At 41.7% G+C, this 17,203-nt stretch overlaps 2 protein-coding genes across 2 annotated transcripts in view; one reads left to right on the top strand and one right to left on the bottom strand.

Moving 5' to 3' along the window:
• LOC149318350 (EF-hand domain-containing protein D1-like) overlaps nt 1-4,687 on the bottom strand; it is a 44,319-nt gene extending 39,632 nt beyond the window's left edge. Inside the window, exon 1 of the mRNA XM_089509509.1 lies at nt 4,136-4,687. Coding sequence (XP_089365635.1) covers nt 4,136-4,473 — 338 coding nt within the window. The 5' untranslated portion in view covers nt 4,474-4,687. The remainder of the gene's footprint in view (nt 1-4,135) is intronic.
• A 5,106-nt stretch (nt 4,688-9,793) lies between these two features.
• Nucleotides 9,794-17,203, top strand: part of LOC149318348 (uncharacterized) — a 33,566-nt gene continuing 26,156 nt past the window's right edge. Inside the window, exons 1-2 of the mRNA XM_089509508.1 lie at nt 9,794-10,206; nt 16,182-16,293. The gene's annotated coding sequence lies outside the window, so the exon portion shown is untranslated. The remainder of the gene's footprint in view (nt 10,207-16,181; nt 16,294-17,203) is intronic.

The raw sequence follows: 17,203 nt of genomic DNA, 5'->3' as shown, positions 1-17,203 counted from the left end.
ATATTACAAACCAAGCATAAACTGCTGCAAGCCTACATACACCACACAGGAAAAGTAAACCTCTAAAGCCAATGTGGTGTAGTGGTTTGACTCTTGATTATGATTCTGGAGACCAGAGTTTGAATCCCTTCTTGGCCATGGATGCCCACTGGATGACCTTGGGCAAATCGACTATTTCAGCCTCAGAAGAAGGCAAAGGCAAATCCCCTTTGAACAAATTTTGTCAATAAACCCTGTGACAGGTTCGCTCTAGGTCGCCATAAGTCAGAAATGACTTGAAGGCACACAATGACATATTTTACAAGAGGTGAGATTTACAAGGTGATATATTTCTGCTTGTTGAAAGCTACAAGTTGTTTTTAATTTATCAAGTGAATGTAAACATTTTACAAAAAAATCAAAAAAAGTACAAATCCAGTCTCACCTTTTCCCATTCATTAGAGTATGTGCACAAAGCTTAGTAAAAGAAAGACGTTCAGACACATGAATACTACCAATCTTTTCCCTTGGGCATTTTTAAAATCTCATGTTTTCAGAATGAGCAGATTAGAATAATATCCTAAATTGGCTTTGTAAAAAGCAACCTAACAAAGAAACAAGCTTCTCCTGGAAAGAGCTAAAATTCAAGAACTTGTGCTTAAGAAACCTAGCTTTGCACTTATTCTACAGAAGCAGTTCCAAATTTTATGCAACAATTCCTTTCATACTTACTCAACAGTAAGCTCTACTAGAACAGTGTTTCTTATTTCCAAATAAGCATACAAAAGCATCTACACTGGTACCCTTTCACATTCCTTAATAAAAGCATTTGAGGAATAGTGATACAAAAAAAAACTGCCATAAAATCCTATCCATATCTTGTTGTTGTGTGTCTTCAAGTCATTTCTGACTTATGATTACCTTGTGACACAGGCGGTTTTTTGGCAAGTTTCTTCAGAAGGGGTTTGCCATTGCCTGCACGCTGAGGCTAAGAGAGTGTGACTTGCCCAGAGCCACCCAATGGGTTTCATGGCACAGCAGGGATTTGAACCCTGTTCTCTGGAGAGCTCAAGCCACTATAGTATACCATTGGTTCCTACTATGAACTAAACCCCACTGAGTCCAACACAAGTTGCTCCCTGATAGATCATGTTTTAGATTACAAGACTGCTTTGGAGTGGTTCTGCAGATACCATGGACTGTCAAAAAGACCAATAAATAATCCCTGGGGCAAATAAAGCCTGAACTCTCCATAGAAGCCAAAATGACTATCGTAAATTGAGACTGTCTTGCTTTGGCCATATCATGAGAAGACATGACTCACTGAGAAGATACATTAATGCTTGGTAAGGTAGAAGGTAGCAGGAAAAGAGGAAGACCACATTACAGGTGCACAGACTCTCTGTATTACATTACACTGTTATAATGCTATATTCCACTTTAACTGCCATGGCAACATCCTGTGGAATCCTGGGATTTGCAGTTTAGGAAGTGGCATTTAGGATTCTCAGCCAGAGGGCCCTTGAGCTTCACTAAACTACAAACTCCAGAATCCCACAGGATGGTGCCATGGCAGTTAAAGTTGAATATTGCTCTACAACAGTGTAATGTGGAATCCAGAGCCCTGGGTTTGCAGGACCTGAGTAGGGCTGTTGATAACAGGAAGACACTGTCTCTCACTGCCGTAACTCAAAGCTGTCACCCATGGGGGGGGGGATCACCCAAGTGGGCAGCAGTGACCAAGTGGACATGCTTGCCCTCTCCTTCACTGTGGCAGACACCTCCTCCTCAGAAGGAAGCCACTGTGAAGACTGCAGGGACATGATCCTCTCTTCTCACTCTGTAGCAGAAGGGCTTACTTGATGTCACCCCTTTTCTGAGGTGTCACCCAGTGCAGGCCACACCCCTCCAGTGATGCCACTGGTCACTTGCTGGCAGTTAAGAACTGCTGAGTTTTCACCATCTACCTGGCCAGCATTCTGGAGGGAGGATTTCAAAACTTCTTATTCTGTCCTTAGAACACCAGGATTTGGGCTAGACATTAATAACCACAATACTCCCAATGCAAGTGCAGTTCCTGCTTATGAAAGCTGGCAACCTTCCCCATCCTTGATCAAAGAAAATAAGCACAAGATTGTGAAGCAAGATCTGCCAGAGGCAGATGAAAGGTCCCCCCTTCATTCCAATTGCCACTGCCCTGGCCTTGGAGGGAGAGAAGAACTAGCAGCATCTGCTGCGTTTAATCCCCTTCCCCTTTCTTGTCATGTCTTTTTAGATTGTAAGCTTGGGGGCAGAGAACAGTCAAATTAGCAAGCTGTAAATCAGTCTAAGAGTCTTTGTGGCTTGCGGAATATAAATACTCTAAATAAATAAATAAATAAATAAATAAATAAATAAAAAGCCAAACTCCCTTAGGAGGTGGCTGTAAACTAGGCTGTAGTCAACATTAGTTTTATCCCTTAGAACAGTGTTCCCCCAAACTTTTTTGGGCTACCACCCTCTTTCCTCTTGAGTGACAATCTTAGCACTCTGTTGTTGTTGCTGCTGTGCCTTCAAGTCGTTTACGGTGACCCTATCATGGGGTTTTCTTTGCAAGATCTGTACAGAGGAGGTTTGCTATGGCCTTCCCCAGAGGCTGAGAGCATGTGAATTGCCCAAGTTCACCCAGTGAGTTTCATGGCAGAGCTGGGAAGTGAACCCTGGTCTCCAGAGTTGTAATCCAACACTCAAACCACTATGCCATGCTGGCTCTCAATATTAGGTTTACTGTTCTACTGCAAATTCAAAACAATCCCCAATCTCAATCGTTGCTCCCTCTGCACCCAGTTATTATTATTAATCTTTATTTTAAAGCGCTGTAAATTTACACAGCGCAGTAAAGAAGCAGCCGTCTGAGCAGTAATCAAGAAGCCTCTCACCTGTGCCAGTGGTAATGGCCAGTGTAGGCAAGAGGCTTCTCAGTTGCTGTTCCTCAGCCATCTACTTGATCCCTGCTCCCCTTGTACCAGGTCACCCTGGGAGCAGCAATCCAACAGCAACCATCATTCCCACCATGATCTTAAGGCTGTGGTTCCCATTGTCCTTCTTGCACACAACAATACTTTGACTGAAAGCCCCCATGCTGCCCCTCACCATTGCTCTGGATCTTTCCACTGCCCAGGTTGGGCATACTGCCCACTCTGGGAAACACTGACCTAGAAAAAAAAGGAGTTAGAAGAACCAGGTTGCACTCAGGATCATTTTAAAAAGACATATGCCACCGGATTCTGCTCCAGAACAAGCACGCCCAGCTCCACATAAGATTTGGGAAATCCCACCTCACTGCACATTAGAATTCAAAGCCATAGCAGTGTATTAGCCTGGAAAACCAGTCTGCAAAAGGATCTTGCAGCAGCTTTGAGACTAAGAGAGAAGTTGGTAGCAGGAACTTTGGTAGACTTGAGCCTACTTCCTCCTCAAGTAGGCTGCTTCCCCATGCTTCCGAGGAAGTGGGCTCAAGTCTACCAAAGATCCTGCTACCAACCTCTCTCTCTCAGATTAGGGATTGGTTTGGATCTAGCAAACCCCATGCCTCCGAGGAAGCAGGCTTAGGTCTATGAAAAAGCTCCTGCTACTAACTTCTCTCTCTTAGACTGGGGATTGTTTTAGATGCATGCACCCCATGCATCTGAGGAAGCAGGCCTACATCTACCAAAGCTCCTGCTACCAACCTCTCGCTCTTAGACTGGGGATTGTTTTATATTATATTACTGGGTATTATTATTATTATTATTATTATTATGCATGAACCCCATGCATCTGAGGAAACAGCCTCAAATCCTCCAAACTTCCTTCTACCAATCTCTCTGTTTTAAGACTAGGTATTGTTATTCATGAACCTGATGCATCTGAGGAAACAGGCTCAAGTCGACCAAACCTCCTACCACCAACCTCTCTCTCTTGGGCTGGGGATTATTTTTATACTAGATTACTAGGTATTATTGTTATTATTGTGCATGAACCCCATGCAGCTGAGGGAGCAGACTCAAGTCCACCAATCCTCCTCCTCCTCCCACCAACCCCTCTCTCCCAGTGAAAGTTGCTGCAAGAAACCCCTTTGGAGGCTGAATGTTGTTGTTGTTGTTGTTGTTGTGAGTGTGGAAGGGGCTGTGCTTACAGTCGGAACATGTGCTCCATGTCCTTGATCTGCCTCCGCGAGAACTCCTTGAACTCGGTGTAGGGGTTGAAGACCTGGGCGAAGCGGGGCCGGGCGGCGCCCGAGTGGATCTCGTGGCGGCGGCTCAGCTTGGCGCTCAGCTCGGGGTCTGCGGAGGCGCTGACCGACGCCCGCTCCTCCTCCTCCTGGTTCTCCTCCTCCTCCGTTGCCGGCGCTGCATGCTTTGCCTCGGGGCCATGGCTCCCCTGGCCGTCGCCGTCGCCGTCGGGGGGCTCGGAAGTGCTGCCGTCCCTCAGCAAGCGGCGCTGGAGCTTTTCGGCTAACTCCGCGGAGGCCATGAGGGGAAAGAAAGCGGCCCCTCTCTCTCTCTCTCTCTTTCTTCTCTGAGGGAAACTCGGCGGCTCCTCAGAACTTTATTCTAGGACTTTGGCGGGGAAGGAGGGCCGGAGGCGGAGGGAGCAGGAGGCCGGGCCCGGAGTTAAGGAGGCGCCGGGGAATGGCCTCTCTCTCCTCCTCCTCCTCCAACTGGCAAGGGAACGCCGCCCGCTAGGGTCGCCTGCCCTTTTTGGCCCCTTCACACACAAATACACACACAGGGCTCTTGTCAGGTCCGATTTGGAGGCACACACAACACACACACACAGTGTTGGAAGTATGAAATAAAGCGTTCCTTCCTCACGCACTACACACTAATGGGCAAGAAGTCCCACACTCTCTCAGCCTCGGAGAAGATGGCCCTGGCGACCCCCTTCTGAGGAGACTTGCCAGGGAAATCCCAGGATCCCTTGCGCAGCAAGTCCCACACTCTCTCAGCCTCAGAGAAGAAGATGGCCACCCCCCTCGGACTTGCCAAGGAAATCCCAGGATCCCTTGCACAGCAAGTCCCACACTCTCTCAGCCTCAGAGGATGGCCATGGGAAGCCTCCTCTCTGAGGAAACCTGCCAAGAAAATCATGAGAGGTTTGCCATTGCCTTCCCCTGAGGCTGAGAGAGTGTGACTCACCCAAGGTCACCCAGTGGGTTTCATGGCCGGGCTGAGAATCAAACCTTGGTCTCCAGAGTCATAGTCCAGTGCTCAGAGCACTATGCCACAGTGGCTCTTACTACTTTGTCTGTCGTTTAGAGATACAGTAATGGGTGAAGAATTCAAAATGAGGATCTCCATCTTCAAAGATTTCAGATGCAAGAAACTGATGCAGGTCTCCCTCTTGATATTTAAAAGGAACATTCCTGTCCCCTAAGGCTGCTGAAACAGTTTTGATGCACTTGGGCAGAGAAAGGAATGGCCAATTAAAATTTAAGTAGACAAGAACAGGGGCATCATTGCCCTTTATAACTCTTCAGTATTTCCTGTGACTAAGAGTGATACAATGGGTTGAGCATCGGACAATGACTCTGGAAATCAGGGTTCGAATTCCCGCTCAGTCATGGAGACCCACTGGGTGACCAAGGGCCTGCCACACACTCTCAGCCGCAGAGGAAGGGAATCACAAACCCTCTGAACTAACCGTCAATAAAACCCCATTATAGGTTCACTCTGGGGTTGACATACGTCAGAAATGACTTGAAGTTACACAACAGCAACAAGCCATAGAAAATAAAATAACCATTCAGTTGGTAAGAGCCAAGCACCCAACCTTATATTCTTTTATAACAACTACTTACACTATACAGTAGTTTGAATGCTAGACTATGACTCTGGCAACCAGGGGTTCAAATCCGGGCTCAGCCATGGTAACCCACTGGGTAGCCTTGGGTAAGTCTCACATTTTCTCAGCTTCAGAGGATGGAAATGGCAAATGTCCTCTGAAGAAACTTGCCAAAAAACCCACCCTATTATAGATTTGCCTTAGAGTCACCGTAAGTCAGAAATGACATGAAACCCTCTGAGACCACCCTCAGCTCCTGGAATAAACTGACCTGAATCTTTGGCAAGTCCAGTTTCTTACCTGTTTACAAATGAAAATATAGGCATTATCTGAAAGTGGCACAAGAAGTGGCCATGCTTTTACAGTACTTCTGCCATTCCTTCTTTCTCTCTCCATCTTCATATTACATTCACAGTCTGCCTAATGTGGCCATGTTCTAGAAGAGTTTATTCCTGATGTTTCCCTGGCATCTGTGGCTGTCATCTTCAGAGAATACTGGCATGGAAATGAATGGTGTGTGTGTGTGTGTGTGTGTGTATACACACTGTGAATATATACCCAGGAATAAACTCTTCTAGAACACAAAAAACTATGCATACCAGCCATGAAAGCCTTCGACTTCACTTTGCCTAACATTGGTTGAAGTCAGTGGCGTCATGTCAGATTTTGGTAGGAGAGATTTTAATGTTCAACAGCTCTTATCTTTAGAGTTAAATTACAAAGTTGGTGCAGTACTTTTAAGAAAGTTTGTTGTAATTATTTCCAGAGGCTGAAATGTGATAATTTTTTGTTCCTTAATTATGGCCCTGGGATAAGGACAAACAGCACATTTGTTTTGGAAGCTGAAGGATTTGTACCATTGGCATTTATAATTAATGCAAATAGCTTGAACACAGGTCTCTTCCAAAGTTAGTTCTGCTCCTTTCAGGTAGATGTATTGATATTACAAATAAGTGGATGGGGATTCTATTGGGAAACTGCTACCTAACTTGAAGAACCAGTCAACTGGCCAGAAATTTTAGAAGCCATGATCTCGCCCACATGCCTTCAGGTTGTGGACTTAACTTGACCCCATGAATTTTCATTGTGTTTTCTTAGACAAGGGGTACTCTGAGGTTGTTTGCCAGTTTCTTCCTCTGAAATATAGCCTACAGCACCTGGTCTTCACTGGCAATCTTCCATCCAGGCACCAGGGATGGCTGATCCTTCTTAGCTTCCAAGATCAGACAGGTGACTTTAGGATATGAAGTAGTCTGAATCAATGGATCCACCTATAACCTCTCTAAATTCATTCCAGTTAATGCTTTGTACACTGTTGTTAAATCTCTGTTATTAAATTATCCCATTGCAGGAGAAAGGCAGGTTATGAAACAAATTAATCTGAAAAAAATCCTAAATTGTATATTTAGAATCATTGACACAATTTTTTTTTTTTTTTTTGCGAGTGCATTTGAACTGACTAAAAGCTACGCCATTTACTACACTTTTCCCGTGTGCTGTTGTGTGCCTTCAGGTTGTTTCCAATTTATGGCAACCCTAAGGTGAGGTTTTCTGAGGCTGAGAGTGTGTGACTTGGCCAAGGTCACCAAGTGGGTTTCCATGGTTGAAGGGGGATCTGAACCCTGATCTCCAGAGATCTAGTCCAATGCTCAAACTACTACACCACATTGGCTCCCTTCTAACTTGCAGGTGGTTAATTAAATAATGTAACAGTAGTTGTGTGTGCCTTCAAGTCACCTGTTGGCTTATGGCGACCCCGTAAATTTCATAGGGTTTTCTTTAGCAAGAAATACTCAAAGCTGGTTTTGCCAGTTCCTTCCTCTGAAATATAGCTGACAGCACCTGCTGTTTGTTGGAGTCTTCTTTCCAAATATTAACCAGGGCTGACCCTGCTTAGCTTCCAAGAGCAGATGGGATATGGTGTCTTTAGGTTATTTATAGTAAGCAAAGGCTGTCTTAAATGATCTGGAAGGTGAATTCCAAAAGGTGACACCTAAAAAAAGTAACTAGCAAAGTATAACTTAACATTTTCTACTATCTTTTAACCAGCAGATAGGCTAATTAAAGACAGAGGGTGGGTTTTCTTTTAAACTTCCAAAGTGTTTTGGAAAGTAGCGTGTTGGGGGCTTTTCACACTACATATTTTACAGCACTATGATTCCAGTTTAACTGTCATGGTTCCATCCTATGGAATTCTAGGATTTGTAATGGGAGAGTATTTAGGATTTTAAGTCATAGAGCTCTAAAGGCTCACTAAACTACAAATCCCAGGATTCCATTAACAGCCATGCAATTAAAATGGAATCATAGCATTATACAGTGGGCCCTTAGTGTCTGCTTGGGCTTGGTTCCACGACCAAACCCCATTAAATACAGTGGTGTAAAATGGTGTTCCTTTTATAACGTGGCAAAATCAAGGTTTGCTTTTTGAAATTTATATATATATATATTAAAATATTTTCAAATCATGGGTGGCTGAATCCGTGGATAAGGAATCCGTGGATACTGAGAGCTGGCTGTAATTGTTTTGCTATATGGGGTGGGCATAATAATGTGTGATTTAGAGGTGACAGGACCAAGAAATGACCTAATTTTATAAAGGGAGCTATAGGACTACACCCAGCCCTCTGTATCCAAGGTTTTAGCTATCCACAGCTTGAAAATATTAAAAATATGTATAAAGTCCAAAATGCAAAGCTTGATTTTGCCATTGTATATAAGAGACACCATTGTATTTAATGGAACCTGAGCATCCACAGATTTTGGTATACATGGGGAAACCTGGAATCAAACCTACCAAGAGCCCACTATAAATTCTTCACAAGCAGTTTTTACATACTCCTCCCACAATTGGCAAAACCAAACTACTATAATCTGCTTCAGATAGGTCTGAGAGAAGCTGTTTGGTTTTTCCTCTCCATGCAAGGCATGATCTTGCCATTTGCCCATCCCAGAAGAGATGGACCTCCTTAAACTTACTGGGGCACACCTCCTCCCACATATCTCCTGGGGTCTAAAATAAACTAGAACAAAGTCCCAAGTTCAACACTATGCTTTGACTTGCTCTCTCCCAGAAGGAACCAACAGAGGTTTTCTTTCAGTGTGGGTGTGGCCATGACTCTTATTTATGTCTTCACCCCACCCTTTCCCCAAAGAGATCAGTCGATAAGAGACTCTGTGATCCTTTCCTTAAGTGCATTTTTTGGTCAAAATGGGAGCTAGCCAAACTGCTTCATCAAAAGGGAATTCCTTTGTCCTAAATTCTGCACAGTGCCTGGTTTTTGTCTGAAATGGTGACACTTGCTTAGAGTGGTTGGTAAAGCTTTTTCTGCCTGGGAGTCAAATTCCAATGTGAGAGAGATATGGTGGCAAGGAAAAGTGTGGCAACATGTGGTTACCTATTTCAAAGCAATAAAATGTATGTTCATGCATTACACTATACAGACACAATTCCAGATATTTCTGAGAATCTCTATACCTACAATACTTCCTGATTTGTATCCAGCAACAAAAACCCTCTTATATGCAGAGTACAAATCAAGTGTATAGCTGTACCTGGGTAAAAGAGGTTAGGTCTGTGTGAATTTACTGACACATGTTCACTAACTAAGTAATCATGGGCACTTTCATACTACACAATTATAGTATTATGATCCCACTTTCATAAAATCCAGTATTTCACAAAAACTAGATAATGTCTGGCCAAGGTAGGTCACAGAGTGCTCAGAAAGGTGTTGCCAGGCACTAAGAGGGTAAAATTTATTAATGTGGAAAAACACACAAAATGACTATTTTAAGAAGAGAAACCCCGGGAATACATGCACTGAGTTTAAGAAAGGCATGACTCCACTTCCCCTACATTTCTTCTCACTTTTGCTGAGTTAATAAAGCATACTTCAGCATTTGGTACTCAGTTTGCAGCCACTGAAGTAAATCAATCAGAAAGGAAAAGGCGAGGAGAGCGAAACTGAACAGAATATCAATGTCCCTGACAAACTATGGCATGTGGAGGGTATGCACTTTTACTGTCACAATTGCATCCTACAGAATCCATGGATTTATTGTTTGGTGAGGGACCAGAGCTGTCTAGCTGAGAATTTTAAATACTCTTCCCTAAATGATGATGATGATGATTTGTTACCCACCTCTCCGCATGGATCAAAGCAGGGGACAACAACAATTAACATGCAAATGTAAATTCCAAGATTACTTAGGATGGTGCTATTACTTAGGATGGTAAAGTGGAATCATACCACCCAAACTGTGTACTGTGAAAGTGCCCCATGTAACGTTTAGCCTCCTACAGCTTGCGTATAGCTCTACCCATTTTGTCCCTAAGAAGCTGTCACAGGAAATTCTGAAGATGAGGAGTGAGGGAGCCAGGAGAGAACAAGAACTGAGAACGAGTGGAAGATATGCAAGGTAAGAAACGGGAAAAGAGCATAGGGAGAACCTGTGAATAAAACCACCAACTTGTAGAGGGCAAAACTGCAACTATTGCCCACAAGACAATCTTCATCTAGCAGCAACTCTGAAGCATGTTAATCAAGAAGTTTAAATACTCAAATAGCAATGTACATCCAGAAACACAGGTAAGAGCACATTATATCTGTTCCGTGATGTGAATAACTGTAAAGTACAGACAGAATGTTATATTTGAAAAACTAAAGTCTCAGTACAAACAGTAGTCAAGGATACTTAAGACTGCATTTACGGCAGAATTGTATTCATGTGTACTGGTGGTAAGTCCTATTGAGTTTACTGGTTAATGTTTCCAGGCAACATTCATATGCACAGAATTGCAAAGACAGCATCCCAAATTTAAAAACCAAGGCGAGAAAAATCACTTTTAGAAATCATAGCTGCTCACTGGTGAAATCACCCTGTAATTAAAGTTGCCTCACAGCTCCGCACCACCCTCTGCACAGAAACATATAAAATTTACCTCATCAGATAAAATTACCTGTTACTACCAAGCTTATACCATTCCTTACTCTCCAGATATGATGCTCTTTGTTCTGGAAAAATTCAGAAAGTACAGAAATGTTCCAGTGCTGCAATAGCATGCTCCAGATATGCCTGAGCTTAGCTCTGGAACTAACCAGAGCATGCAGGAAAAGCTCGTAGTGTATTCTGTCATCCCCACACACAACAAGATGGAGAAGAAGCATATGAGAAAAGCCAAACAAAGCAATAGTTTGAGTCAGAGTTCTCTGTCTTAGCTCTAAACCCCTTTTCACTGGAGGGCTTATCTGGTATATTTAAAACAACAGCAAAGGATACAGCCTCTGAACATGTCGGAACACATGACACTCACCACAGATTAACAACAGCCAGGCCCTCCTGCTCATGCAACTGGTGCTGTTAAAATATAATTTTTGCACTGTCTATCGCTTTAGGCCAGAAGGTGAGATTTTTATGTCATCTTGGGCTCTGCCACCCCTTTTTAACAAATTATATTGAGCCAGTGTCTATTTTGTTCCTAATACTTATTTGCATGAGCTCTTTCAGGTTAACTGAGCACCTTTCTACCTGTACTTTGCAGCTGGAAAAAAATGTCCAGGATTGTTTATGATCTGGGTAGGTTGTACTGCTTACAGAAATCTAGACAAGATGGCTAATCAGCCTCTAGGATTCTACTGGAATCTGAGGCCACCTTACCACCCTATTAAAAAGAACAATAGATAATAAGCTAAACAGCAGAATTTTAAAAATCATATTGAATAAAAGTGCTTGGGGAAAATACTGATAGGTGCTGTCATATTGGAAGAGGGATTCCTCCTATAGGGAATGGCTTTAAGATAGTGCTAGTCAACAGATGCCTGTGTAAAGAAAAAAAAGCAGAGTAATCATTCAGTTTGTTCCAAACTTGTTTCCGCCAAATGCAAATATATCAATTGTTCACATTTCAAATGATCAATTAATTATGACTTCTTTTAATTTCTACCTCAATTTTATTCCTGTGTTGCCTTCATAAACTGTTCAGAAGCTGTCACTCCTCCACATGACTCAGTCTCCAAAGAGATCTTGTAGCACCTTTGAGCTTAACTGAAAGAAAGAGGTTGGTAGCATGAGCTTTTGCAGACTTGAGCCTGCTTCCTCAGAAGCATGTTATCTGAGGAAGTAGGCTGACGTCTATGAACGCTCATGCTACCTTCTTTCAGTTAGTCTCAAAGGTGGTACAAAATCTCTTTGCAAACTGATTTCCACATACCTTTGAATTCTACCAATACATAACCCAGTTTAGTTGTCCCAACTCAGTAAATTGGCTTGAAATACTCCCAGCACTTCTCCCTAACCACAGGGCAGATTGTCTTTTGAGTCTGAACAGTATGATGAGACCTTTTACAAGATCACTGAAGAAAAGTTATTAGTTCCTCCCCTTCATTAACTGTCCTATTGTTTACACACATTTGGAATAGTTAAAGAATGATAAAAAGGGAGATTTTTGCACCGCTCTAAAGTGATTTTGAAGGACCGGATGGCAATTATGACTGGTAGAATACTGCTAGAATACTAATTTGAGCCAGTGTGGTGTATTAGTTTGAGTGTTGGATTAGGACTTCAGGAAACCAGAACTCAAATCCCAGCTCAGCCGTGGAAACCCACTGCAATGGATGGCAATTGCAAACCTTTCAGCAAATCTTGCCAAGAAAACCCTGTGATAATTTCTCCATCAGGTCACCATAAGTCACAAACAATTTGAAAGCTCACTGCAATAAGAACACTACATGCTCTCATTTTGTATGGTGACCCTGGAACATATCCTTAGAGTCTCCAAGGGGATTTTTGTGAATACATTGGCTTGGGATTCCAAACCAATTATTTAATGTGCTTGAAACATAACAGCAATTGTTTGTAGGTGCAGCCAGGAAACAATAGGGTAGTTAAAAAGAAAATGTTACGCTTAAAAAATTTAGAGCCAATACTTCCCTCCCTTCTCTAGGGTATAGCCTGGAACAACAACAAAAAAGTTACCATGTATGTAGGCCAAGTCTATGAACAGCCAACTATTTATTTTACTGTAGGAAACAACGAGTATACTTGCTCATGCTTTCTGGTGAATGTGAGAAGCTGAATGGGTGCCAAAGCAAAATCGCAGAAGGAATACCAAACTAATATGTAAACACAGCTGTCAGTGCTGAAACAGCAACAGAAATGTAAAATGAAACACAACATGCTACAAGCAGACTTTGTTCCGATGTGTATGTTAAAACTTCAAAAGCTAAGACACAATTTATGGCAGCCACAGGAAGTAAGAACTGCATACAACATTAATTGCAGGAAAGCATTAATTTTTGAGAGGTTTATGCCTGAATTTGAAGCAGGATAGGATTGCCCTCTGCTGGATGTTGTCTGCACAAAATTGTTGTGAGCATAAACAAGAATTAATGGGGAGTTCTTAATAATCATTTAAAATGTTAGAAAAGTCCTGTGTAAAATGCATTTGTACATAAAAATAACATTCAGATTATCTGCCATTTTGATGGCCAACCATATGTTTGGATTTATTTGTTCATTCTGGGATTTTTAATAGCATATACAATCATGACTTTTCTTTATATCCCTGTGGGATGACATTTGCCAATTATTTTTGACCTCTCAACGGTTTGGTCTTATGGAATATGGTATCCTTAATAGGCAGCTTTCATTTGCTGTTGGAAGTACAGTTGGGCTTCCACTTTTGAGGCTTTGACTTTTACAGATTTGATTATTTGTGGTTTTGATTTAAAATGTTATCTCTAGGAATCTCTAGGTCCTCCAGTGCAACTCTGCCACACGTTGACCATAGAGTTGTGCTGGAGAACCTAGATGTTCCTAGAGAAAACACTTCTCTAGGCATTTGTAGGTCCTCCAGCATGATTCTGTGATCAGCTTCTGGCAGATGTTGACCACAGAGTTGATCTGGAGATTCCTAAAGAGATATTCTCTTAGATAAAAAGAATAGTGTTTTGCCATTTTTCTGTATTCACGAGGTCCTTCTCTCCTAACCCCAGTGAATGTGGAGGGACCACTGTACTGTCATGCAGTGGTTCTTCTCCTATTCAGATGAGCAGTTCCAAATAGTAATCAAGGAGGCTAATGCTTTACTTGCAGTTAAGTTGCAAGGTTTCACATAGTTTAATTTTTATCCTTGGTTCTATTTACTGTCTATTTAAAAAAATAACACTGAAATAATATATAGTACACGGATGACACTTCATTTGACTTTTCATCAAATCTAGGGGAGGCAATAATAATTCTGTAAAAGTGCTAGGCCTAGGTATGGACTGAATACAGGGCAAATACACTGATATTCAGTGTAGATAAGACTGTCACTTCCTGGCAGTCCACCTAATTGAATGGAGGGCGAATTCTTTGGATCTGCTGGAGAGACTCCTAGTTCAGTGTGCTTTTAGATCCAGCATCATCACTGTCAGCCTTCTACCTAAGACTAATAAACTAAATGAAATGTTTGGTGAGGAGGACATGGGGAATAGCCTTTTCAGTGCATGCTCCCAGGTTGTTGAATTGTATTCCATGGGAGGTTTGGTTGATCCTCTCTGTCCTCTCCTTCCACCAACAGGTGAAGAAGACCTTTTTATTCAACCAGGACTTAGGCATACAGTTCATGTGGCAGAATGGGCTTTTAATGACAGTTGTGCTTTTATCTTTTTTTTAAACTATGTTTTAATTCTATTTCATAGGAGTTTATCACATGGGGGAAACTGAGACTTTATTAACCTGAGAAAATCACACCATTGACATTAAAAACGCCATTAAAATGAGATTAGCACAAGAGCCATTATCCTGTGAATAACCAGGGAATAACCAGGCCACAAACAGCAAAAATTAATCCACAGGAAAATCCTATGAATGATTTGCTGCTGTTTCTTGCCTGTTTATTCATGGGTTAATGGCACTTTAATCACGTTTTACCTCAACGTTGTGTGAAAGCCATTAGCGCAATTGCAAAATAATAATGGTTTATTGATAGTGATAATATCACTTTGAACATGATGTCATGTGAAACCGTAAGCGCAATTGTGTCATTATCACGGGTTAATCACCATTTTACTTCCAGTTGTCCCCTGTGTGATAAATTATTATTTTACCTTTGCGTTTTTACCAAATTGCTGTTTGTCGTTTAAATTTTATACAAATAATGTTTTAGCTGTTGTTGCTGCATGCCTTTGTTGCCATCTGATTGTGATCCTAAGGCAGGGTGAACAGATGTCCTAACCCCCAAGAAGGACAAGGCACCTCATAATGAAGGACATTTCAAAAAAAAATGTAGGCCATGACCACATAAAGCCTAAAACCACAAATATAGATATAAATGTATGCTTCTTAGTCATGCTCAAAATGGAAGGCATTTGGGAATTCCTCCTGGACAGAAAGTTGAAATGTAGGACATGATTGGGGAAAGGAGGACATCTGGTCACCCTGCCCCAAGGATAGAACCTATCATAGTGTAAGATTTGCCATTGCCTTTGTGTATTTGTCCAAGGACATCCAGGGGGTTTCTATGGTTTAGCAGGGATTTGAACCCTTGGCTCCCAGAATTGTAGTCTGAAACCACTATTCTGCCTCATTTAGCTTTATCCTATTTTTAATTGGCTGTATGCCACCTTGGGTCCTGTACAAGGATAAAATAAAATCTGGGCAAAGATTGTGTAGCTATAGTTTTCAGCGCTCTTGTAACATCTCATTTAAATAACTGCAGAACATTGTAGGCAGGGCTACCTTTTAAAATGGTCCAGAAATCTATTCAAAGCTGTTCAAAATTATGGCAGCAAGGTGGTTAAGATTAACAGGTTAATATGATCATATTACCCCAGGGTTTGGCATCTGCACTGTCTTCCAGGCTGTTTCTGGATCCAATTTAAAGTGCTAGCAGTAACCTTTATTGCCCAAATGGTTTAAGTTCCAGCTAATTGCAGGGTCACCTCCTGCCAAATATTCCTTCCCAGGCCCTAAATTCAGTTTTGGGGGCTCTTCTTTAGATGTTATATAGAATGTTTATTTTTTTCCTTGTAAACCACAGCACCCCAATAACCTTTGTTATTGGTCAATACATGTGTGTATTTGCCTCTCTGTGTTGAAGATAAATAAATAATACAAACAGGAGTTCAGATGGGTTGCACAGCCCTTAAGAGTAGACAGAATAAGACTAAGAAGCTGTTTTGTATATCTCACAGTATCAGAGAATGTGGACAGATTTACATCTTATCTGAGTTTGAGCCTGCCAGCCTGGAAGTTATTTCTTGGGTCCAGATGTTAAGGCCAAAGCAAGTACTGTATATACTCATGTATAAGTCTAGAAATTTAGATTAAAAAGTTGACCCCCAAGAACCTGAATCAACTTATCCACGGTTCAATGTAAGTCCTGTACTTTCACTCTTATTTTAAAAAAGGAACCATCCCCTGGTGAAAGGCAAGAATGTAGTCTGCACTGGAACCACTGACCCCTCTCTATTCTCTCAGGCCTTTAGGATGATCATAAACAGTTATGCCTGCTGGAATTTGGTAAGTTCTTTGACATAGTTTTCCTTTGTTCCATCCTTTAGATTTTTTGTTCCATGCCCATAAATTTTACCCTTGACCTATCCATGGGTCATATCAAAATCCTTAATTTTTACTCCCAAAACCTGCCCTCAACTTATACATGAGGTCAATTTATAGTTGTGTATATATGGTAATTGTATGTGAGAAAATATGATGCCACTACATATTTCAGAGCATGGGAGTAATGTATTCCCAATGACCAGACCCTGTGAACAATCCAGCAGCTGCATTTTTTCCACTAATAAAAAGTTTTGGTATAACTGTCAAAGCAACAAAAATAGCTGAAACTATAAATGCCCTGATAAACTGCCAAGCTCAGTTTTTGTATTGTGCTGGAGAAAATGATACTGCCAGCTGGATGGACACACACAGAGACACTTTTGCATTTAGATGGAAATTAAATGTTTTTGGATGTGCAATATTTGACTCAAGCTCAAAGAAGCATGCACAAAGATTCTGAATATGAGAATTAACTAACAAGATTGCCTGTTACCTCTGCAAGAGTAGGGAAATCCTCTCCACTATAGTGTTAAAACTGACCAGGAGTTTCAATCTCTTGGGTACCTTTTCCTACTAACTGAAGAAAAAAGGGGAGAGCTTGTCAATGTGTGCTATTGTTCTTTGCAGCTTTTACGCTCAGGCTGGTTTACAATTGAACATTAAGGAAACAAAAATAGTGACATCATTTTAAAGTGAGCAATAAAGGCATTGAAAATGAGGACATCTAGTCACTCTGAGCTAGAAACACTGACATAAATATAAATTCATGCTTCTTAGTCCTGCTCAAAAAGGAGGACATGTTGGAATTCCTCCTAGAGGGAAAGTTGAAATGAAGGGCATGTCCTGGAAAAGGAAGACCTCTGATCACTCT

This window comes from Sceloporus occidentalis, unplaced genomic scaffold (genome assembly GCF_023333645.1).
Source record: "Sceloporus occidentalis isolate IW3139 unplaced genomic scaffold, rSceOcc1.0.p SCAF_2, whole genome shotgun sequence".
Taxonomy (NCBI): Eukaryota; Metazoa; Chordata; class Lepidosauria; order Squamata; family Phrynosomatidae; genus Sceloporus; species Sceloporus occidentalis.
The sequence above is the reverse complement of the archived record's forward strand: the minus strand, read 5'-3'. Positions and strand labels throughout refer to the sequence as shown.